Below are 25,883 nucleotides of genomic sequence, written 5' to 3' on the forward strand. Positions count from 1 at the left end.
GAATACCCACATTAGCCAGAACCTGCCTGTTTTCTTCTGGAGTTTCACAATTAAGGGCTCGGTTAGGCTGCCAGCTGAAACTCTGAATTCTGGCCCATGTGAGGCTTGAAACTGACAGGCGTGCTCTCAAGTAGCACAGTGCCTCTATTCTTCTGGGAAGTAGCTGAGCCCCTCTGTGCCCTGCAGAACAGCTCCCAGGTGGGGGCCAACCCTTCACCTGATGATGCATTAACCAGGCTCTTAGGAGGTGCTAAGCACTGTGTAAAGCTTCTGGGTTTTCTTGGGTCTGCTTGTGTTGAATGTAAGCACACGTTCAAGGTCCTGTTTCTCTCTTGTCCCATGACTTAACAACTGCTGGCTTGAGTCATTTGAAACAGGCCAAACGATTCTATTGTTGCTGCTACAATTGCCTGACTCTCCTTCCTCCTCTTCTTCTTCCTCCTCCTCCCCTTTCTCCTCCTCTTCCCCCCTCCCTCCTTATTTGTCCTTTTACTCTTCTCCCTCTTCTTCTAAACAACTACTACTGTGGAGGGAAACTGATTTTATAGCTCGCACAATTTCCACAGTCAAACTCTAACATATAAGAACATGATCCAGCACTAGCAGAATGTTCTGGATCAGGTTTGGCACGCAGAGGAAGCAAGTCTTGTGAAAACCCATGTTCAGCTTAACTCTCTCACCTCAACAGAGTGCTCTCAGGCCAAGATCTGAAAGCTCTGAGCACTACAAGCTATGGATTTAAGAACAAATCCACCCCATCACGTGTCAGGCTTAATTAGAGGTTTCCGCTCTTGTGAAATATTTGAGGTTTTGCAATCACGGGCACTGGATAAACTCTTGGTAAAGTTAGAGCATCCAACTTTAGGGGCCAAACATCCTCATTTCTGGTAAGATTTACGCAAAGCATCAAAGCTATCAGAGGAATTTTAATGACTAAAATGTGTGCTTTTTCTGGCATTTCAAAATTAAATGAATAAGTCATTTGCTTCTTAACCCATTGTAGCATAGAGGGCAATAGTGAGTTCCCAGGGCAAGCAAAAATTAAAAAAAATTTTTTAAAAATTGTTTCAGCTCTCTCTCTCTTTCTCTCTCTCTCTCTCTCTCTCTCTCTCTCTCTCTCTCTCTCTCTCTGTGTGTGTGTGTGTGTGTGTGTGTGTGTGTGTGCGCGCGCTCCTGTGCACATGCTCACTCTTGTGGTAGAGGTTAGTTGTCAAGTGCCATTCCTCAGCCACCATCTATCTTTTCTTAGGGACAGGGTCTACCCACCAAGTAGGCTAGGCTGACTGGCAACTTCTCTCTTCCAGTAAGTCTCCCACCATTCTTGGGACACATACCAAACAGTAAAGCAATGGCCTCTGCCAGTTCCCTCTGCACACTCCCCCAACATCTTGGTGGTTCAGCATTTAAACTCATTCCTCTCAGCCATGGGCTTGTGGGTGATGCTTAGCACTGAAAGCTATCTGGTTTCACTATGTTGTGGATGAAACATGGGCCATCAGACACTCTAAGAGAAGGCTTTATCAATGTGCCACATGCCCAGACACACCAAGCATCCCATTATCAAGTCAGTTTCCTTTAGGGATGTGGCCTTTGAGAGGATACTCATGCTCAAGCAGATGCCTCTACAGCCATTCACAGACGAGCAGCATTAACTGCCCTCAGTGGGTTTAAAGAGGGGCGGGGAATAGATGAAATTTGGAGAAAATCGTAGAGATCGCAGGGTGATGAAATGACAGGTGTGGGCAGGAATGGCCTGGTTTTCATCAAAAGACATTACCTACACTTTCACAAAGTGATGAAAGGGTTAAATAAATAAAAATGCACCACAGAACTAAAGAGTCATATATAAAAATTATATAAATAGAATTTTTTTCCATTACATAGAGTTTTTGAAAATCAGCATGTGAATGTCATGGGCATCCTCCCTGAAGACTGGTTAACAGATGACCTGGACTAGAAGCTGTTCCTCCTGACTCTATTGAGATGCTTTAAAGAATATAGACCACCATCGTCAGCCTTCCCATCTGTCTGAGTTTCATTTCTGTTGCAGTGACAAAATACCCTGACCAAAAAAGAAAGAAAGAAAAAAAAGAGAAAAGAAAAATAAAGCAATTTAGGGGACAAAGGGCTTTATTTCAGCTTAAAATTCAAAGTTACACCCAGTTCATCACTGTGAAAAGGTCAGGGCAGGAATTTCAGTAATGCCTCACACAGTCAATTGGGGGGAAATGCATGCGCGCATGCTCCCTTGCTTTACTCAGAGGACCAGGCTTTCGCACATGCTCCCTTGCTTGCTTGTACTCTGCTCAGTTTTTTCACTGTCCTACAGTTTAGGTTCTGATCGTAAGGCATGGTGCTGCCCATTATAGGCGGAGCCTTTTAGAGCAGTCCACTTAACTTCAGGCTATCACCACAGACACAGCCACAGGCCAACCTGATGTATGAAAACCCTTACTGAGATTCTCTTTCCAGGTGAGTCTAGGTTGAGTCAAGTTTAGGATTACCGCTGACCCGGCATCACACCATCCCTTCTGAGCTCCTAGGTTAATTCATCTCATCTCACTCAGACTCCCTTCTGTCTTTATCCTACAGAGTCCTAACTGGAGAGATGTTCTTAGATGATTCTATGGATATGCCCTGACATGGGGTGACAGGAAAGGCCCTTCATCTCAAGGCCATCGTCTTCAAAAGTCCACCAGAGAGGCAAGTCATTTCACGGAGAGCGAGTTGGGCAATTTCAGATACAGAGACATTCTCTAAAACTTAGAAGCAGGACTATCTGAGAAGACAGACAGGTAGGCAGCAGGCAGGAAGGCAGACAGACAGAGAGGGGTGGGGTGGGAAGCAAGCCAGAGGAACTTTCACAGACCTGAGGAGGCAGGAGAGGTACAACTACACAGTTGAACAGGGTGCCCTGAACTAGATCCTAGGACAGAAAATGTATCAGTCACCATAGATGACTATGCCAGTTTCTTGATTTTTATGCCTGTTTATCTAAGATTTACCATGCCAGTATCGATGACCTTGAATTTCTGATAAAAGAGGAGAACTACCTTGAAGCTCATGGGTCATCTGGCCTGAATAGTTAGGGCAACAGAAACAAGAGAGAGAGGCTGCCTGACAAGGGAAAGGAGACCATTTCCTGGAGAGCTGCCTTCTGACCTCCACTCACACTATGACACACAGCTATCCCGCCCCAGTAATTAGTTTTTCAAAGAGAAGAAATCTGAGTGAATCTTCCTTATTTTCCGCCTGTTTCAGCTCTGTGTCTGAAGCATCTGGCCTCTGCTTGTCCCTGCAGGTGGCGAGAGCTTCCAGGCATCAGCCTCTCCTGCATCTCACTATCAAGGTGTCAGTTCCCATGATGCTGCCCACGGGTCTGGTTCGTCTTCATCTGCTCAATGGAGAAGTCAATAATGGGCTCAACCCACGTCCATCGCCTTGATTGATGATAGATAAATAAAAGCATTAACTGCAGAAAATGTATATTTCAAAAGGCGGGCAAGAAAAAAGAACGGCTTTTCTTCTGGGCCAATGCGGAAGGCCACTCTCTCCCTCAGATTCCCCAAGTGAAGACGCATTGCCTGAGAGTATGAGACCCTCTTCTCCACAGGCGTCCTGATCTAATTCTACCTCTAGGCCAAACTGATGTTTCCAGAAGGAATTTTGATTAAAGGAATCAGAAAAGTAAAACCCAAATGTCTTGATCTCTTCCAAGCCAGCCATCTGCACGTAGTCAAGAGAGATAGGCTGTCATCGCAGTAACTAGGCTTGAAGGCAGACCCTCTGGGTGTTTCCGAGTTAGTGTCCTTGGCGAAGAATAGCGCATTCAGATCTGTAAGTGTCTGTCTAGAAAAGTCTTGTTTGTCTACGAAGCTCACTACTGAGAAGGCTCAGGATTGAGAGCTCCAGGCCTAACAGCCCAGGGTGAATCCACGGCTCCAGTAAACTGTGGGTGTGCTTAGAGCCAGTGCCGGAGAATTTACCCGGCGTACAAGGAGGCTTGAGGACAACACTAGGCATCCTGCCATTGGCACCACAATACGAAGACAAAACTTTGAAGCTCGGGACTTTTCGAAAGATGTTTTAATTAATCTCTCTGAGCCACGGTCGGTCACATTTTAGTCTCAGATATAGTCATGGCAATCTCTTGCTTTATGGCTTAACCACTGAGCCTTCTGTTTCCCAAAATTGCCAAATCTGCCCCAGCCTGGATCCCTTACTTCCTTTCCCTCTTAGCTGGATTGTTTTTTTCCTTCCCAGCTCCCTAAAGATTACTTCTTATCACTTGCATATTTAAGTATTTAAATATTCCTTATTCAAAGAGCTGTCCCCACAGCTCTGGTCCTCTGGTCTCCTACTCTGGACCACAGTCCTGCATTTTATTATGATTTTGTGACACTGCTGTGATTTGATATTATTTGATATTTGACTGCTTCCCATCCAATCGTCCCCACAGACCAATAAAGTATCAGCTCACTAAAGCAGACTTCCTCTGCTCATGCACATCCGGATGACACAGAATCTTAAAGAGTTGCTGGCATTTAGGGAACCAAAGGCATTTTAATTAAATGAATTAAAATAGGAAATGAATGAATACATTTCATGTGTCTGGCAGAGGCCTCCAGTCTTTAAGTATAGAAAAATACAGATAAGATGTACAGAAGAGAGAGGCAAACAAATCATTTCTAGTTCATGCAGAAGTATGACCTGCCACCACAGGTCATGTTGTAGATAGAGAGTCAAGGAGACAGACCAACTTACAGAAAGCCAGGGGTGGGGGGGTGGGGGTTGGGGGTTGGGGTTGGGGTGGAGGAGGAAGTCTGCAAAACCAGAGTGCCTCGAATTTAAAATGAAAGTAATAAGGGGCTGTGGTTTCAAGTTTGTCTTCTCTATACATCTGCACCTCATCCACTGGCCTGAGAAAACGACACCTCAGGGATGTCCAAAGTGTGTGGGTAAGGTGTTTTTCAGAACTGAGTTCCCAGCAGGCAAACAGCTCCCTCAAAAGCCAATTCTTGCCTGGATCAGTGTCTGACCTAACATCGTTATGGCCTTGTGATCGGTTGAAAACTTTCGAATGTATTAACTTGGCAGACTGATTGCTTCCACCAACCAGAGAGCTACGGACACCTTCATATGGCATCTGAGAACCATAGTGAAGTTTTCTCTGCTTCCATGAAACCTGCCTTCCTGAGCTTCCCAGATATGCACTTGAATAATGGCTTGAGTTATTTGAATAATGGCCTTTGTTCTGTTTCTATGAAAACTTCACGGAAGCTACTACATAGGAACACAGTATTTGAGGTAACCCAAGTCTGTTTTCCCAGGCGGCTATCTCTTATAACCTTTGAGAAGAGGGCTGTGTTTTGGGGTTGGGGGACAACTAGTTGATTGATCATGGTGGAGCTCTGAGATTTCTCCACCCATGATCATTCATGTTGGATGACGAGAACACACACACAGACACACACACACAGACACACACACTCACACACACACATACACATGAACACGCATGCATGCATGTGCAGGAAGCAAGAAGTGGCAGGTGAGAGAGGAAGGAGAAATACACACAGAGGACAAGGCTGGCAGCACATTACCCTCGTGGGTCACATCTGTCCATCTGCCCAGCCACTGGAAGAGGAATTACAATTACGGAAAGAAAGACTCACTCTTTTCAGTGTCAGCAAACACAGCTGTAACCTGTGTCCATGCAGACACAGCTGCAGCGGGGAGATTACTAATCACTAAATTTACCCTTGAGAGATTTTCCTCAGTCACATTTGATTTCCTGGTTCTCTGCGCCTTAGACACTAATATCAAAAGTAATGCTAAAAAGTACAAGACATGGTTTTGGTTTTGGTTTTGGTTTTGGTTTTGGTTTGTTTTGTTTAACGCATCAAGGGAGTTAAGGTAGATATAGCTGAAACATACTCCAAACAATAAAAACAAAACAGTTTGATTGATTTGGTCGTCATTTAAAAACAATCAAACATTCACTAGTGAAGCAAACACTAGCATTTATTTACTTAATAACATTTTGCAAAAATCTTTCTGGATTTGTTGCTGATTTTATTGTAAATCTGTTTCTCATTATATTTCGGGAGGTAGGAGAGGACACAGAACAAGATGTGCCAGTTAGACAATAAAGCGACAAACCGTTGATATTCAAAGTCATTTCTAGAAAATACTTGAAAGTCTACAGTCAAAACCACCCTGAGTATGCCTAACCTTGTCCGGTCTCAGGGGCTAACACAGTCGGCCCTGGTTAGTACTTGGATGGGAGAAAATATATGAAGAACTATTTTTTAACCTCCTATTCATATAGGTGGTTACGAAGCAGGCTAGTATTTGCCTAAAACTCACATACATTGGTGGATTTTACTTAATCGATGAGTAAAAATGGAAGACTGTCAGTGACTTATTTAGAACGTCTGTTCATTCCAGAGGAAAGGGCAGAGCATGGTGCAACCCACAGGTTAAAAGTCACCAAAGGAAGCAAGCCTTCAAGAGAAGCAAATGGAAGTCACTGAAGAGGGAGGAAACGCAAGCAAGCACGAGGGCCTCTGCGCATGCGCAGACTTTTCTCACGCTCTTAGCCCTTGGGGGACCCTAAATATTTTATTAAAGAGGGTCTGGGTTCCCAGACGTTGGAGCCCAATGAATACTCAACCCAACTCCACCTCTAAATCCCTTCCCAGGCCTACGGAGGCTTCAGTGGTCTCTTAAAAACACTTCTGTGTGATTTTCCTGGATAAGTGGTCTCATGTTTCTGGGAATGGGAACCAAAATCCGAAGCACAAACTCATGTGCCTTCAGACTCAGTAATTTATTCTGGGGGTCTGATCCTCATCTTCATAGGCAAGGTAGCCTGCTGTACTCACTAGCACCCTATGAGCCCCCGATTGTCAAAATTCCCACCAGAAACGTCTGTCTTTGGAGGTTTATGGCGTAGCTCTAAAATGCCACCTGGAGAGTGGAGTGTCCCACCAAATTGTTTTAAGTTACAGGAGAGTTTTTAAAACAGAAAAGAAAGCATAAGAATAAAATGGCTGTAATTTCAGGCTCCATTCAATGTTTCTGGAACCCCGAAGAACTTTTTTTTTTTCTGTGCACCCTCCTGGCGCTCCAATCAAAGCTTTGATGTTCACTGTTTTAATTATCAATTCAAGATAGTGCTTTTACTTTGAAGAGATGGTTATCAAAGAAGATTAATGTATAGCTTGCAAGTAAAATAATAATGGGGGAGGCATGTTTCTCTCTAGTCAAAGGAATTTTAGATTTCTTGAACAACTTAGGATCACCTCTAGTGGTGAGGAATGGCTGGGGTGATATTCCAAGTGAAGCCCCATGCAAGTTTTGTCCATTGAGATAGAGACACAGTCTCAAGCCACGTGTTACAGTATACTACATACGGATATAAGCTAGCCGATCTCCCAGCGGACACTGAATCTTCCTTTGATGGATGAGGGCTGCAACACGGTGGGCTTCTAGAAGAAGCAATCTAAGCTCTGAGTTGGGCTGAGGCTACTGTGGTTTTCTGAGGCAGCGACTGCTCTCTGGGTGACAGTCGGCTTATCATCATCAGTCAGTTCTGCCTTCCTGTACGTTGTGATAATCCAATAATCTGACAATGTGATGATCTGAGCAAGCAAAACCCGAAGTGCTTCATTTAGTCATCGAGCAACTCAAGGGCGATTGGGGAAATAATTCAGTCTGAACGGAGGCAGGGACCTGGGTTTGATTCCTAGCGTCACACGGAAAGCCAGGCATAGTAGGACAGGCTTGTAATCCTAGTGCCACAGAGACAGAGACAGGCAGCCCTTGGCCCTGGCCAGCCAGATTAACCTACTTGGTGAGTTGTTGTCAGTAAGTGACCCTGACTCAAAAGGAAGGTGGAAGGATAGACAGCATCTGAGGAATGACGTCTGAATTTGTCCTCTGGCAGAGAGTAAAGGTGCCCAAACACCACATGCATACACACGTGCACACGTATACACACAAACCTCCAGGAGTAGACATCACACACACACACACACACACACACACACACATGCACACCCTTACAAGAGTAAACATCACACACACACACACACACACACACACACAAAATTGATGATGATTGACTGTATCTCATTCTAGACCCTTTGTAAATAGGCACAAAGAAAACCAGGGCCTGCTCTGCTTAGGTGCTTCATTGACTGACCTACCACTCTAACCTTGAACTGGGCATTCTGCATGACTTTTCTCTCAGTCTGAATGTCTGCAGACTGTGCTTCCTAGTTTCATGCCAACTTGTCAGAAGTTATCCCAGAAGAAGAAGCTCAATTAAAAAAAAACACCTCCTTAAGGTAGAGGCTGTAGATATGGCCTATTTTTCTTCAGAGACTTCTTCCCTGACATTTAACCCTAGACTGATACCCAAATTAAATGCCACTGTTCAAATTTCTGTAAAAGTTTTTATTTTTTCTCAAATGAAATTTATCATAGTTGCTCCCAGTCCCTCACTTTCTTCCTTTATTCTCCCACTGGTAGAGTGGGTAATTTTCTTAATTAGTGATTGATGGGGGAAGAGCCCAGCCCATTGTGGGTGGTGGCATACCTGGGCTGGTGGTCCTGGGGTTCTTTAAGAAAGCAGGCTGAGCTTAGTAAGCAGCATCCCTCCCCAGCCTCTGTATCAGCTGCTGCCTCCAGGTTTCTGTCCTGCTTGAGCTCCTGTCTTGGATTCCCTCAAAGGACCTTGATGTGAAAGTCAAATAAAGTCCTTTCTTCCTAAGTTGCTTTAATTGTGATGTTTCACCCACCATAGAACACAAACATTGAACACAGATCTTCCAAATAATTCTGAGACTCGGTCCTGACACACCAAGGTGATGCCTCTCCTACATGAGTGGGCTGTAGGTATGTATGTACCAGTATTTGTGAACCCAGTTTATAGAAGGCCATCTAAACCTTCCATCAGCCTATGGTGTTAGTGGGTCATCATGGGAAAGCAGACACTTTCACCAAACTCTCAAGTGACTCAGAAACTACTAATACTTTGACCTTCTCTTGCTTGCTATGTGTGGGGTTTTGAATGTGTTTAATCCATGGAGTGGCACTATAGGGAGGTGTGGCTAGATTTAGCCTTGTTAGAGGAGGCGTGTCACTGTGGGCATGGATTTTGAGACCCTCCTCCTAGTCACATGGAAATTAGTCTCTCCTAGCTGCCTTTGGGGAAAGATGTAGAACTCTCAGGTCCTCCTGCACCATGCCTGCCTGGATGCTGCCATGCTCCTACCTTGATGATGATGGACTGAACCTCTGAACTTGTAAGTAAACCCCAATTAAATGTCCTTTACAAGAGTTACCATGGTCATGGTGTCTGTTCACAGCAGTAAAACCCTGACTTTATGTATCAGCCCCAGGAGAATCAAGAGCATTGTCAAATCATCTCTGCTTTGTGGTTCAGAAAGAGACTTTTCAAGGAGAAAAGGTGAGTGAGAAAAAAAGAGGATGGGATCTTTGAAAGTAGCAAGAGTGAGATGCCTCAGCACTAAATGTGCCTGCCTGCCTTAGAGCCTAACAACCTGAGTTCAAGACTTAGAACACACACGATGGAAGGAGAAAACCAATCCTTAGAAGTTGTCCTCTGACCTTTGCAGAGGGGGCTATGGAACATGTCCCCTCTTCTCCACACAAGAAAGGGGACTCATTCTACATCCATTTCCAAGAAGCTGATGAAGCAAGTCAGGCTCACACTTTCTGTTTTCTCATTTCTTAGGCAAAAGAAATCAGGACCTTCACTTCAACCCGTGTTTTTTCTTTTAAATGTACTTGCCTTCTAAAATTGGTAAATCCAATACTGAGAGAAGAAAGACCTGCCAAACATGCACTTATAATCCAGGCACTCAGGAGGCTGAGGCTACCCTGGGATGCAGAGCACGTTGCTATCTGGAACACAAAACCAAACAAAGAAACCACCTGGATTTCAGCAGAAGAACTCAACTGACGATTCAAGGGCACAGTCCAAGTTTTGAGAAAATTGAGCTAATCTACTTAGTAATCTTGCAGACGGCTCATCATAAAATTGACCATCCATTCATCCATCCGCACATCCACCTGTTCACCCATCCATCTGTTAATCCACCCCACTACCAACTCACCTATCCTTTGTTTTTTCACCCACCCACCCATCTTCATATCCACCCATCTACTCACCCACTCATCCATCCACCAGCCACCTATGTATCCATGCACCCACCCACCCATCCATCCATCTACCTGCCTACCCACTCATTCACCCACCTACCCATCCATCTACTCACCCATTCTCCCCCCACCAATTTATCACCCATCATCCATGCACCCACCTCTTTACCTGCCTATCCACCCACCCATCAACCCATTCATCCATTTATCTACCTACCCATCTAACAATCAAAAAGAAAGAAAGGAAGAAAGAAAGAAGAGAAGGAAGAAAGTAAGGAAGGAAAGAAAGAGAAAGGAAAAGCAGTGGGATAATACAGAAATAAAGTAATGGATTGGATGCAACCATGATAAATTTTATCCGAGGAAGAAAAAAAAACTTTCATAGGAGTTTGAACAGTTGCATTTTATTTGGGTAACAGTCTGGGGTTGAAGGCCAAGGAAGAATTCTGAATGAAAATGGGTCAGTGAATACCTAAGAGCTGAATAGGCAGAAGAGAGCAGAATGACTGTCAACAAAGTGGTCAAGAAGGGTAGTCTTGCCCACGCCACGAAACAGGAAGAACCATGATCAGAAATGTGAAGGAAACCAGAGATGACATTGGGGCCTGGGGGAGAGGGGTGGTTGGGGAATGAAATCACTCAAGGCAATGCTAAAGACTCTGATGTGCCCAGGTTTGAATCTGTAAGGGCTACCTGTGGTTTCTATGGGGCAGAATACACCAGAGGAGGAAGAGGCTGAATTTACAACAGAATAATCCAGGGAAAGCACCCAGCCTTCCAGGGTTCCTCCAGAGATGGATCTGTGTGTTGTTCTTGTGGGATTCCACCTGCCACAGTTGCAGTTTTGATCTGATGACTTTCATTAGCTCTACCCTTGTAGAGGTCTAGGCTTCCTTCCCTTTAGGCCAACTCATACTCTACGGCAAGGATTGACTTGTAAGATGAGTAAATAGCCCTGACTGCGTGCCTCAAGCTACTACTCAAGTTCACGCTTAGGCCTAACCCATCATACTTAAGAAGGTAAACATATTTGGGGACAGGTAATTACATTAAAAAATGAGCCTTAATCCACCATGACCTGTGCCTGTAGAAGACTCAGCTCCGAGTGCTAAAACTATTGAGCTTAGCTATCATAGGGGCATCATAGGATGGGAATGCCATTCTCCATCAACCATCCCACCACCAACAGTGAGCAAACAGAACAAGCATGAAAGCTGAGGGCGGGGACAGAAGACGACAGAAGGGACAGAAATTCCATCTAGAAGGAAGAGCTGTGGAAGAGGAGAAAGAGAGCTGTCTACAAACCACAGAGAAGATGTAAGAAAGCAACCACAAGATACCTTGATCGCTGGCTTTTAGCTTCAAACAAACTTTTTTTTATTAAAGCCAGAATGTTTTCTGTTGTCATAGCATTGCTAGGAAATCAACACGAGGTGGATTAAGGAAAAAAATCTAACTCCAAACCACATCCCGGGATGCATCATAGGAAATGTGCTCTCTCGATGAACGTAAAATGTGCTTATTCCTCAGCAGAAATGTCGATAAAGGAGAGGTTAATGTATCCGAGAGACTTTCGCGGGGTAAGGGCTGGGATAAGAGTCAAAAGAGTTCAAGGGAATGTGCTCACAATATAAAGCAAACCTAGCTGTCCTTCGGTGGAACCTCAGGCCTCTGACAGCAGGCAGTGTACTGTCAACATGGCTGGGGCTCTTAGACACAGGAGGTTGAGCCTGTCCCATCTAGCCCATCGAAAGCAGCTACGACCAGTGTTTCAAAAGCCTGACTACCTTACATAGTGGAGGACTGCAAGATTTCCTCTACTGTAATTCTCTTTTAGTTCTATTCACCAAGCACGCACCATTCATACATCCCCTGGTCTGCCCCATAAAAAAAAATTCTAGAATGCAACAATAATTTTAGGACAGGGTACAGGATCCCAAGAGATTTGGGCTAGAGGACAGGATGCATGTGAGTTTCATTGTTCATCTCGGGTTGAACCACTGGTCCACACTGTCTTCACTCCCACACAACCCAGTGTCTCTTTCTTGCCCACACTTTGAGCTATGGAAACACAGTTTCATTTTCCAGTATCTTATCGCTAAGTGCCTTCTTTCTCTTTGAGGTCTCTTTCAGGTCTCTTTCGCTTTGTCTTCTCACGAAAGCACAGCAGGCACAGTCTACTTTATTGTAGAACGAGACTCCCTATTGTAAACATTCCCTTAAAGTTAAAAACTGCTCTTTTCTTTTCTAATGATGATGATGATTTTGCTGTTCTGCCTAAAATATCAAAACCACTCAGCTGGTGCCTCCTCAATGCAAACACCTTGTTGACCCCCCTCTCTATTTCCATTCTCCCAGGGACTGCCCTGTAACCCGCTCCCCTCTGATCTCCCCTCCCCCCTCTGCTCCTCCCTGTCCTTTGTCTCCATTAGAAACTCACATGCAAACCACAAAGATACTTTGCTCACTGCATGGGCACATATTTTGCCCTTGCCTTTTTGAAACGTATCTCACGATGGTCATGCTGTGCGTTTGCTATGTAGCCAATGACGACCTTGAACTTCTGATCCTCCTGCCTCAACCTCCCCAGCACTGAAATTATGAGTGTGACGCCATGTGTGCTTTACCCACGGCTTGCTGCATGCTGAGCAAGGAGTCTACCACATGAGCTTCATCCTCAGTCCCAGTATATATGGGCAATTCTTTTGCTTTGAGTTACTGGCTAAAACTGGCTTCATCTGACTTGGTTGTTTTGCAAATATAGAGAGGACTGAATATTAAGTGTGAATATGATAATGACCAGAGACCTAGACAGTCTATATACATGTTTCAGAGAGCATGATGTATTTACAGTTTCATGGTTTTTTAATTTGGCTTGGAGTAAACCTACAGGAAGATGAAAGGTTTGATTAGCCTCTGTATTTTATTTTATTTTATTTTGCATAGCCTATTGCTTGGGGCCCTAGAAATTATAGAGGAGTAGGGTTGGAATGAAACAGTGAGGGAAGACAGACTCCACATGGGTTCCTTACAGAAAAAATAGTTACCTGGCAAAGCCTACGCCTCTGCTGACGCCGTTGGCATCTCTCAGGATTCTGGTGGATATCACGTGTCCAAAGGGCTTTAGCATATTCTCCAGCTCCTGCTCATCCATGGAGATGGGGAGGTTTGAGATGTATAGGTTCGTAGGGTCTTGCTCTTGTTGCTAGGGGAAGGAAAAGAAACAAATGCAGTGAGATCTATGGACAAGCACTGCACTTAAATTGCAAACTAGAGTCTAGCATCCTCCTCCCTTCTCATTGAGGTGGCACCAATGCATCCCAGGTTGGCCCCAAATGCCTGAGACAGGTCAGGGTGACTGTCCTGGTTAGGGTTACTGTTGATGTGATGAAACATCATGACCAAAGCATCTTGGGGAGGAAAGAGTTTATTTTCGCTTACACTTCCTGGTAACATCACTGTAAGAGATCAGGACAGGAACCAGAAGGCAGGAGCCGATGCAGACTTTATAGAAGGGTAGTGCTTTCTGGCTTGCTTCCCATGGCTTGCCCAGCCTGCTTTCTTATAGAACCCAGGACCACCAGCCAAGGCACAGAGCCACCCACAATGGGCTAGGCCCTTCCCTATCCATTGCTAATTAAGAAAATGCCCTACAGGTTTACCTACAGCCCAAGCTAATAGAGGCATTGTCTCTATTGAGGCTGTTCCTCTGTGACTCTAGCTAGCGTGTAGTTGACATAAAAGTAGCCTGCCCAGTGGCTTAGCCCTCATGACCCTCCTCTTCCAACCTCTCAAGTGCTGGGAGGATGGGTGTGCATCACCATATCTGGCCACTCCCATCCTATGCAGAACATTTCCCATGCAGAACACAATGTCATCAACAAAACCCAAGCTCTCTGTCTACCCTTCCCTGTAAAATACACACAAGCTTATATTGCAGTTGAGCTCAGGTGAGCACATGTAAACTAATGCTTTATTCATGAGGCATCCAGCCACGGCACCTCAAATCTCAGAAAGCAAGCAGGGAACCCTGCAACCTCATCTTCGCCATCTTTGTCAAGTGCTTTTGATGTGCTAAGCATGACTTTTGCAGACCGGGCTGTGACAGCAACAGTTGCAAGGATTTGTCTCTCCTCACAGCTTCATGGGCAGGAGTCTTATTGTTACCATAGACCTTGGCTATCCTGTTCACCTTCTCGGAGACACTTTGTAGCTTCTCTTGGAGTGTAGCTTCATATGACTGGCATCGCTACACTTGTACTTTGAGGTTAGCAGTACTTAACTAACAGCTCCTGAGCAAGCACTGCATGGGTGCAACAGAAGATCTTAACAGAGACTGCCCCTGGCTGTTTGCAGCATGTATGACGTAGATCCATGAGGCAAAAGACACATTTGCAACCACAGTGGGACAGAGGAGGGCAGGACAAGAGTTTACTCTGTATTTGGAATGTGGGCTGTACACAATTAGCATTGCAAATTATTTCTGGAATTTTCTACTTACTAGTTTCAAATTGGGGTTTACTACTGGCTAATTAAAGTCCCGGAAGGCCAGCTAGTCACTGGACGGCACTTCCACTAGCCGCTGTTCTTACTGTACCACTCCAAGCGCACCAGTCTGATCACTAATGCTGCATTTGTTAAGCCATCCTTCTCGGTACTTATGATGCATTTTTCATTCATTATTCCTACACAATATAGTTCTCATTCTGTAGAGGGCGCACCCAATCGCTACCTGTCCATGTGATACAACTGGCAAGTGCGAGAGGCAGGGCAGAGCCTCTAGACCATCATCAAGGCCACAAGCCTTGTTGCTCTTTGACGCTGCCTCCCAGTAGACCAGTGGGAGCCATGATGTGACCCAGAATTCAGTATCCACATTACCTGAAGCCAGGTGTGGGGTGCACACCTCTCATCCCAGAATTTAGGAGATAGGGACATGAGAGTTAGGAGTTCCCAGCTAACCTCAGCTACACAGTAATTCTGAAGGCCATCTGGGTGTCATTGGAGTCTCTCCCAACATAAATAAAAATTTTCTAAGTGTCACCTGAAACTGGTTAGAAATACGAATTTTCAGGGTCACCTTGAGATACTAATCATGAACTCCAAGCACAAGCTAATTTTCAGGGTCACCTTGAGATACTAATCATGAACTCCAAGCACAAGCTAATTTTGACAAGCCCTTCAAATGATTCTCATAATGGCATCAATTTGAGAGTTGCCGTCTCAGACCAAGCAGGAATACTTATATGTTAATGAGCTCATTATGCCCAATATTTCATTGAGGGGTCACAATGCTTATGGAATGCTTTGTTTAGTAGCATAGGAAAGAAAACCACAGCTGCTAGCATTCTCTGTATGTGTGAACATTTTATAATTCATATGTGGATTTATAAATGGAAACATAGTTACATGTATGTTGAAACAGTTGTATTGTCAGAAGCAAACCATGGTCAGAATGTCATGATTAATCACAAATATAAAAATAAGTTAGACATTTAATTGAAACACTATAATTTAGGCAAAATCCCCTCTGCCACCACCACCACTAACAACAACACAAAACATAGTTTCTGGAGTAAACAAGATTAAACTGTCAAAAGAAATCCAGAAATCTTCAAGAATAAGTAGAAGTATGGTTTTAAAAATAGTGAAGAGACTATAAAAATGAAATTCCAAATATTTTATTTTGCATTATTTTTAACACCTTATGCAGATAGGTGTAGCTGTTTTTTTTGTGACTTTGTGGGTCCTTCCTTCCATTCTTCTCCATCCCTTTTCTTCTCCCCTTTCAAGACCCTAACTCTGGATAAGAGAGTAAAAAGGATAGAGGTGCGTGGTGGTTTCAATAGGTTTGTTCCCCATAGACTCATGTTTTTGAAAGCTTGACTTTCAGGAGGTGTGGCCTTGTTGGAGTAGGTGTGGCCTTGTTGGAATGGGTGTGGCCTTGTTGGAGTGGGTGTGGCCTTGTTGGAGTAGGTGTGGCCTTGTTGGAGTAGGTGAGGCCTTGTTGGAGTGGGTGTGCCTTGTTGGAGTGGGTGTGGCCTTGTTAGAGTGGGTGTGGCCTTGTTAGAATGGGTGGCCTTGTTGGAGGAAGGGTGTCACTGTGGAGACTGGCTTTGAAGTCTTATATATGCTTAAGTTCTCACCAGTACAAAAGACAGTCCCATCATTGTTACCTGCAAATGGAGATGTAGAACTCTAGGCTCCTCCAGCACCATGCCTGCCTGGATGCTGCCACGCTTTCTGTCTTGATAATGGACTGAACCTGTAAGCCAGCCCCAACTAAATATTTTCCTTGGTAAGAGATGACATGGTCTCCTCGCAGCAATGAAACCTTAACTACGACAAGGGGAAGGGGCCAGGGTGGGGGTGGGGAGGACAATGCTATTGTTAGACCACTTTCTGCAGGTTAGGGGCCTCAGTTTTCTCGCAGCAAGTTTGATCTTCGATATCGCTATAGCTAATTTCTTTTTCTTCTTGTTCCTTCCTTGTGCAAGACGATTTAACAAACTGAGATCAACGACAACCAATAACCGCCACTAACAACCAACAACAGCCAATAGCAAGCAGCCACTAACTCACTCTGCTGTGGGGTCCTGACATTTATAGTCTCTCTGAAAAGTCCCCAGAATTCCAAACACCACGCAATCACAGAAACTATCCGCGGCTGCCAAAATCCCACTCCTGCTACAGCAGAGGAAATCACACTGAGCTGCTGTGGACGATCTGATGCAGACCCATATCCCATACCTGGGATTAAAGTGAAAACAGTGTCCTATGTCCTGAGTTTTCTTTTTTTAAAGAAACTAAAATTCTCACTTCAGATAGTAGTCTCTTCCTGAGACCCTGGGTTCAGTTCTCAGCACAAAATAACTCACAACTATCTGTAACCCAGTTCTAGAGGATCTGATTTCCTCTTCTGTGCTTGTGCACATGTGATGGTACACATACATACATGCACATGTGGTACACATACACACATGTACATGTGGTACACATACACTCATGCCCATGTGGTACACATACACACATGTACATGTGGTACACATACACACATGCCCACGTGGTACACATACATACATGCACATGTGGTACAATGTATGCATGCAGGAAATATACTCATACTCATAAATTTAGAAATCAATGCAAAATCTAAAGAAATCTGCAAGTGAGCTTGTTATTCAAACATCAATTATTTTTTAAACATTTTTATTACCAGGAAAATAGCAAGAATGAACACATCTCTTTAGAAAGAGGCATGGCTTTAACATTTGGGAATAGTGCTTATGTAAAGAGTGTACGACTGAAAGCCTTGTTTCATTTCCTATTCTCCCTCCTTCCCTTCCTCTCCCTCCTTCTCTCTCTCTCTTTCTCTCTCTCTTTCTCTCTTTCTCTCTCTCTCTCACACACACAAATGAACACACACACACACACATGCATAAACACACATAAACAAACACACACAAAATATACTATCACCAGCAAATGTCAAATGATATGATCAGAATAAGAAAATGAGATTATTTTTATTTTTCTATTAACTGGCTGAAGTGTTCTCTCTCTCTCTCTCTCTCTGTGCCCCTTTTCCTGATACTTCAGATACATAATAATGAGCCTCTTGCACATAAAACCTTCAACTTTTATAGCATTTTACTATCCATCACTTAATTTTAATCTTCCCACCATAACTGTAAAGGTATTTTGGCAAATATCACCATTTGTATTGGATAATGAGGAAAGAGAGCCATGAAAGATTCATCACCCTGCCCAAGGACAATCTGATAATTAGTGACAGAGTTAGAATTAGACTTAGAACCAGCTCAATGCATTTTCAGCCAGCTCCGTGCTCCCCAAGTTTCCATCATTTGCATATCAGCTCTCAGATTACTATTATTATTTTTGCCTGCCATGTACAATTTATTTAAAAATTTAAATCAGTTTCTCTCAATCTAATCTCTAAATCTTTAGCACTTAAATAAACTAATTTTTAAAACACCACTCCACTTCATGTTATGAGGCTACCAGAAGATCCAGGGTCTCCTGCCATTAAAAAAAAAAAGTTACTCTCAGAACAATGGCCAGATTAAGGAACTAATGGTATTTGTTTGTGGAAGGCTTTGACATTCCTAGTTGACTCTGATTTAAAGGGGATTCTGAAGGAGGAGATGTGAGAGTTACTTTAACATATTTGTGTGGGACTGGGAAGAATCAGTTCTTACAAAGAACTTAAAAAGGAAACAATGTTGTTTTAATGCATTGGGGGAGGATGATGGCTAAAGAGAAACGCCAGGTGTTCACTCTGGAAGCCATCAAGCTCCCTTGAGACAGGGTTTCTGGTTGGCCTGGATCTTGCCAATTAGGCTAGACTGGAGAGTCCCAGATAGACACCCGTCTCCTCCCCAGGGCTGGGAGCAAAGCATCGAATACTGAGCCTCCCATTTTTACCTGATGTTATGGTTTGAATGAGAGTATCCCTCCCCTCCATAGGCTGGTATGTTCGTCCACAGGTGACGGAACTGTTTGTGAGGGATTAGGAGTTGCCGTCATGTTAGAGGAGATAAGTCATTAGGGGCAGGCTTTAAAAGGCTTGCACCATCCTCTTAGCCTCATTTCCTGCCTGATGGCAGTTGTCTAAAGATGCAAGCTCTCAGCTACTCTCCAGCACATGCCTGCCTGCCTGCCTGCTGTCATGCACTCCACCGTGATGGACATGGATTCGAGTTCTCTGAAACTGTGCACCCCAGATAAATGCTTTCCTTTATAAGTTGCCTCGGTGGTGGCATATTCCCACAGCAGTAGAAAAGTAACTGGAACACACGGGTCTTGGTGGGGAATCAGACTCAGGCCATCGTACTTGCATGGCAAGCACTTTACCAGCTGACCTCTCTCCCCTCACTAGGAACAACATATTTTTCTACGGAAAATACATGGATGAATACATGCTCAACCACTTAGGAGTCTCTGTGCTTGTACGGACCTTACCAGTGGATGGACCACAGTCCACGGCAGGCTCAGGATATTGACTCTTCCCTCTGCACTCCTTTGCCCTTGGTGAAACTGAATAACCCAAGAGACCTCCATCACTGTCCCAGATGATGCTGGGGCTTTTCTCATTTTCTCTGGCTAGTTAATCCCAACTCAAATTCCTGTCTGAACTCCCTAAGTGTAGAGCCTGCTATAGCCCACTCAACAATACACTGTGAACACCCAGAAGATAGTCCACAGGGGACTGCCTACTAAGCTATTTTCCGAATCTAAATTCAAACAGCAAGGCCAGCTCCTTAATTGGTATTCGCAGGAACAGTGGAGCACTTGATGGGGTCATTCCTTAATTTGTATTCACAGAGAGAATACGGCTTTGGGCAGTGATATTCATTAAATAATTCCAGCTCTTGAAATGCAGTGTTAGTCTTGAATATATTGGCTGACCACAGAATTTAAGTTCTTCGTGGAATGAACTTTTAAATACTACACACCCTATATTTCCACTTACAATTTTGTTTACACACCACACTTACCTTAAATAGTCATCTGGGAGAAGGCTGTCTGGTGTAATAAACCAAATGAGTCCTTTTAACTGTTTAGAAGAGCTTCACCTGTGACAGTCCCAGTCTAAAAGGATATTAAATTTTTCCTTGAATCGTTTGTTCCGTTTGCTTGTCTCTTTATTTTGAGACAGGGTCTTTCTTGCCCCAGCCTGGTCTGGAGCTCACTGTGTGCGTAAGCAACACTTAGCCTTTCTGTCTTGGGTCCTGAATGCCAGGATGGCAGGTGTGAGTCTGCATTGGGCTACTTGTTGAGGACTGCAGGCCTCGCATAACACTTGGCAAGCTACTTACCCATCCCCTGGCCTAACTGTTTCCGAAGAGGCAGCTTCAGAATGAATCCCAGGGGCAGCTAATTCATCTGACTTTGTCATTTAACACACAGAGAAAATGAGACTAAGGGGTTGGTGGTGGTTGTCTCGAAGGATTTGAAATGAGCAGGAGACAAAGTAGGTAAGGTCCAGTCCTTTTACCCTTGATCCAGGGACCTTACCTACTCATAATGGGGAGTTTCCACTTAACATTCGGGGACTGGAAACTACGTGGCTGCATGGCATCACACAAATTAGTATCTCTGAGTTGTTTGATTCTTTTTTGATTGAGTTTAGAGTTCCCAGGTTTGGCTGGCATCGTTTCTCCTGTCCTCACAGTCACTGAAGGGGCACTATCCAGCTGCCATGTACCTAAGTGTTTAGTCACCATTAGTACCTCCTCTGTTCTGGCCTGGATGGACACTGATTTACCTGAACAGGAATTTCTTGATATATCACCTAGTTGTATTAATCTTGTTTATGAAAAATTTAGAAAAGTAGTTTCCCTGTTGTTAATGTGAATAGAAACGTCATTTTGTCCAAGAATACATTCCTCCCCCCCCTAAATGAGTTCCTCCTTTCCTTCCCCTCAAGGTTTTTGTGTACATAAACTGTCCAAATGGGATATATTCATTTCACATTTGCCCCTTTGTAGTTAGTGTAGTGGAGGAAGGCTGGAGCATTTCAGTGAGTAAAAGGGGCGCTCACGTCAGAGGGGTTGTTGCCCACATCTAGGTCAAGCTGCTAGGGAGGTAGTTAGGCCTCAGTAGACCTGGAGGCCGCTGAGCACGGAACGGTCTCCCATAATCAGTACCTTGTAAGACTGGGAACAGAAGCTTCAGGATTGTAATTAGCAGTCCAGAGAATGAGACCTGAGTCATGTCTCTGGCCCTGGGTAGAGACAGAACATTCTGAACTTCCCAGGAGGTCATACGATTACGATATGGCCAGAGGCTTTCTGGTAAAGAACAAAGACACCCTACGCCACCAGGCCTCAAGAGTCGGTCTAAAGTGGGCCTGCCAATCACCGGGCAGGAAAATACCCGTAGGAAATGGTATAAGCACACCTGATGCACAGGCTGAACAGTGGTCTGCCCTTGAAACGTTTTACACCTGCCAGTGTCACTTTAGCAGGGACAGTGACTCAAATGAGCTCAGCCTGTGGAGAGACATGCTAACTGCAGCAACAATCCAAAGTAGCCAATAGTGGGAACCCACTACAATGGTCATCAACTGAAAATGATTGAAGCAATGGGTCTACCCACCGTGGCACGATAGTCGGTCAGACCAGGAATGGAAGTCTGTCATTTGAGACAACTTGGAGATTATGTCCAGTGGAATAAGCCAGGTACAGCAAGGCAAGCATTATACAAACTCACGTAGATAGGGGACGTGTGATAGTTTGTTTCCACTGATGCTGGGAGCAGAGGGCTCAGCAGATAACGATGCTTCCTGCTGAACCTGACGACCCCAGTTCCCCTTACAATATACTTTAATGCCACAGAGACCATGAATGGCTTTGCTCTGACAATACTGGTACCCATAAACAAAACCAGGGAACAAAGCTATAGAAAGCAACTCAGTACTGTGAACAGAGTCCACATTTTCTTCGTCGTTTTCCTACTCTGAGAAGGTTCTGGGGAATCTATATGGTTTGGCTGCTGGAACGAAAAGGAGTCATCTGATTTGTTAAGCATTCCTTCAAATAAGTGAGGTATTACAGATCGTGTACATATATTGCCATTAGTTATGGCATTCTTTTATTAATCCCATTAAGAAGAAGAAATAGGAGGAGAAGAAAAGGAAAAGAGGGGAAAAAGGATAAAAAGAGGAGGAGGAGGAAGAGGAGGAGCAGCAGACGACGATTAGGAGGGAGAAGGAGGAGGAGGAGGAGGACGAGGACGAGGACGAGGACGAGGAAGCAGGAGCAGAAACAGAAGCAGAAGAGCTGGCATGGTGCTGCACACCAGTAATCCCAGCACTTGGGAGCCAGAGGCAGGTGAATCTCTGAGTTCGAGGGTAGCCCGCTCTACAGAAGGAGTTCCAAGACAGAAAGGAACTGTCTTTTCCAAGACAGAGAGAAACCCTGTCTCAAAAAACAACAACAAGCAAACAAACAAACAAAAATAATCATCTACCTAGAATACCCTGTCACCAGGACGAGGCCCAGCTATACATTTAGTCTGCACACAGAGCTATGTTACTGAGGTAGAATCCATTCAGGACATGAAATTCCTCCCATAGACAACCAGCCTCACTCCAATCTATGCAGACAACAGACTCAGAACACAGCATAAGTGATGCCGGAATCATGAAAGTCTGCAAAATTGTGGTCAGGTGATAAAATGCAAGACCTTCTAGTCAATTTGAGTTTGTGTTATGCAATGGGTAAAGGGTGGATAGATTTACTCACAGGGTATATTTTCTACATATACAGTTATGTCAGTCTTCTTATCTAACCCAGTACCAAGTGCGGCGAATACAGACCAACAAAAGAACAAACCGCTAAATATAAATAACTTTCTCGCTATTTCACGAGAAAGACACTGAGACTAACCATCGCCACGTGGGATTAATGCTAACATCATTTTACATAAATTATTTGCTTTTAGCACTATGATCGTTTCAGGGGCATTATCTAGCAATGTGCCGAGAACTATACTCTAAAGCTATTTAAATTCATTATACTTTTATGGCTTAAAAAAAAAACCCTTGGTAGAGTCTATTCACATCCCCATTTTACATGTGAGAAAGCACAGGTTACGAGAAGCTCTGCAGCTGCCTGGGCTCACACAGCTGTTGTGAAACCCATCCAGAAGTGAATCCAACGGATTCCATACAGATGCTGTAGACACACTGTGTTTAATGGCCGAGTCACAACTTTTTAAGAGATTAAAATAAGGAATGTATGGCCGGCTGGCTTCCTGTAGAGTTTCCCTGAGGAATAAGCTACTTAGCAAGCTACTTCACCTTCTTAAGAATAAACGTAATGATACTGGAGAAACGAGTGGGCAGAGGGAAACTGAGGTTAAGCCTTATTATTAAGATGAGAACTGTGACATTTTCCCAACACGGAGGAAAATAAAACTAACTTTCTTCTAACCTCTACTTCAAGAGGATTATACCAACAAAAGCTACCTTCAACATGTGGAAAGCAGAGAAATCAGCTGTGTACAAACGCGCTGTTGTCTTGCTGGTTTTGCTCAAGCCTGCTTTTGCTTCTAAGCTAGTCCTGCCAATTTCACAGAAAACTGAGTCTGTGAGGCCACATGCATGTCGCTGGAGAGGAAACAGGAACAGGTTGGCACTTCAAAACTAGTTAAGCTGCACATTAAACTCTGTCAATCCAGGTGGAGGGGGGCAGTATACCCAGGTCAATGCAATCCAAATTTTCCAAGGAGAACCAGAAAAATTGTTAAATTTGGTAGCCTATGTCCTTTAATAGGAAGCTGGAGAAAATGTGCTGAAAGGTATGGTAAGTGTGCATGTAAGCGTGTCTGTGTGTGTAAACATGTGTATGGGTATGTGTGTGAATACATGTACAAATATGTGTGTGTGAATGTATGTGTGTTTATGTGTGGATGCGTGTATGTGTGTGAGTATATAGGTGTGATCTTCTGTATGTGTGTGAATATGTTGTTTGTGTGAATATGTGTATGTGTATGAGTTTCTGCATGTGTGTATGAATATGTATAGTGTGTTTGTGTATGTGTGGGTATTTGTGTGTAAGTTTATGTATGTGTGTGTATGAATGTATTTGTGTATTTGTGTGTGTGAGAATACGTGTATGTGTGTGTGTGAGTTTGTGCTTGTGTGTGAATATGTGTATGTGTGTATGTATTGTGTATGCATGTGTGAGTTTGTATATGTGTGGGAATGTGTGTGACCTTATGTATATGTGTGAACATGTGTGTATGGATGTATATATGTATTTGTGTATATGTGAGAATATGTGTATGGGTGTGTGAATTTGTGTATATGTGTGTAAATATGTATATATATGAATATGTGTATGTGAGTGTATGCATATATGTATTTGTGCATGTGTGTGTGATCCTGTGTATGCGTGAGAACATGCATATAGGAGTGTGCCTCGCACAATGGGAACTGACTTATCAATTGGTACTACTACTGTGAGGACCAAAGTTCCTGCCTTCTCCCTGCCTCATACCAGCATGTGGACCTTTTTTGAGAACAGTTGGAGGGAGGGTTGCTGAAGGTCGAATGGGACAAACGACTTGTATTTCCTAAAGATTGTCTTGTATCATCATTGCTGGTCTGTACCTGGTACTTGTATTATTGTTAATTTCCTTAAAATGTACCAGTGGGAGCAAGGGAAGTCCAGTGGGAGCAAGGGAAGTCCAGTGAGAGCAAGGTAAGTCCAACTCTTCATGTGGCTCAGTAATGGACAGATGGCTTTGTGAACAGTGCCCGCGTCACTGCAGAAGATAGAGACCTCAGTCCAGGGGGCAGGTTATGAAGGAATTTATGATGAGATTTTAATTATAATGTGGTGCTATATACCAGCTAACACAAGAGTGCAACCAGGAAGGTAGGAATTTGCCCTTGGGACTTTTCCAGATGATAATTTGGAATTTTGTTTCCCTTGGTGATCAGGTAGCCAGAGACAATGTGGAAATCATGCCTTGGCTCCACCACAGGCATGAAGATTAAAACCCTCAGATACGGAAAGGCTTAAGACAGCTGCCTGGGTCAGTTCAGTCATCTACATAACAACTCGAGCAGCCCTGACTCTCTCAGGGTGACCTGCCAATAGGTCACCTCCCAGAAATCGGTCAGGAAGGCAGGAGGTGAGCACACAGTGGTGAGGTACCCGGGGTTAGCCAGTCCTGTGCTGTTAGCTCTTCTGTTTCAGTTCTCAGAGAACTTCTTGAACCATAAAGGGAAACAGTAACTTCAACTTCTGAGAGTTAGTGTGTAATGCAATACAGGGTACACTGAAAGTTTAGCAGAGGGCCAGGTACACAGGAGAAGTCCAGTAACTCATTAACATTCCTGCAATTATCATCAATCAGAACTCAGGGCATTACAAAAAGACCACTCCCAACAGGATACAAGCCACGTTCATAACCGAACAATTACCGCTACTTAGGACACGACTCGTGGTATTCTTCCGATTGCAACGTTGCTGGATATTATATTCAATTAGGCAGAGATCTCCATATTTAAATTGATCATGAGATCTTTAAAATGTGGCCACTGTATCGGCCCCTGAAATCTAGAAATATATTACTGGGTACAAAACACAACCCCGCTCCTATGATTTCTGAGCTGAAAAGATTAACGATCTATTACTGGGCTCATTAATCAAAACTGTGTGGCTTTTTTTTTTAAGGAGCAATTTTGCTGTTTGAGTCAATTAGCCCAACGAAGCTTTCACACCAAAGAAGCCGCAATGCTATTCAGACTTCCCAGGGAGTATCTTAGAGTATAAAATAAATGCTGTTATTCAGAGGATACAAAATTGCTAAGCCTCTTACGTCCATACAGCTGGGAACCCATGGTACATCAAATGCTGGGACTCATTAAGAGTCTTTCCCCCACCCGTCACCAGGGCCATTGGCGTGCTTAGCACAAGGAAAGTGGATGAGATGCTCCCATGTACTCCTTGCTTTCCTGCTCTACTCTGGTGCCTCAGTGAGGCAGAGACATGGTACCCAGTTTGTGAGTGAGAGCATCTGCAGGGAGAGCCATCCCGTGCATGTGGCTGAAAAGGCCCAGAGAGCCACACAGAGAAAAAGCAGGGTGATTGGTTCATATTGATCACCGCCTTTACCTTGGTGCTGTCTGCTACCTTAATATTGATGGCGTT

At 44.0% G+C, this 25,883-nt stretch overlaps 1 protein-coding gene across 25 annotated transcripts in view; it reads right to left on the reverse strand.

Annotated features, from left to right (window-relative positions):
- Rbms3 (RNA binding motif, single stranded interacting protein 3) overlaps positions 1-25,883 on the reverse strand; it is a 786,929-nt gene that overhangs the window by 233,650 nt on the left and 527,396 nt on the right. For all 25 annotated transcript variants that reach the window (XM_017596208.3, XM_017596203.3, XM_039082840.2 and 22 more), the window contains one exon: positions 13,242-13,399. In XM_017596208.3, the coding sequence (XP_017451697.3) occupies positions 13,242-13,399 (158 nt within the window). The remainder of the gene's footprint in view (positions 1-13,241; positions 13,400-25,883) is intronic.

Source organism: Rattus norvegicus, chromosome 8 (genome assembly GCF_036323735.1).
Source record: "Rattus norvegicus strain BN/NHsdMcwi chromosome 8, GRCr8, whole genome shotgun sequence".
Classification (NCBI taxonomy): Eukaryota; Metazoa; Chordata; class Mammalia; order Rodentia; family Muridae; genus Rattus; species Rattus norvegicus.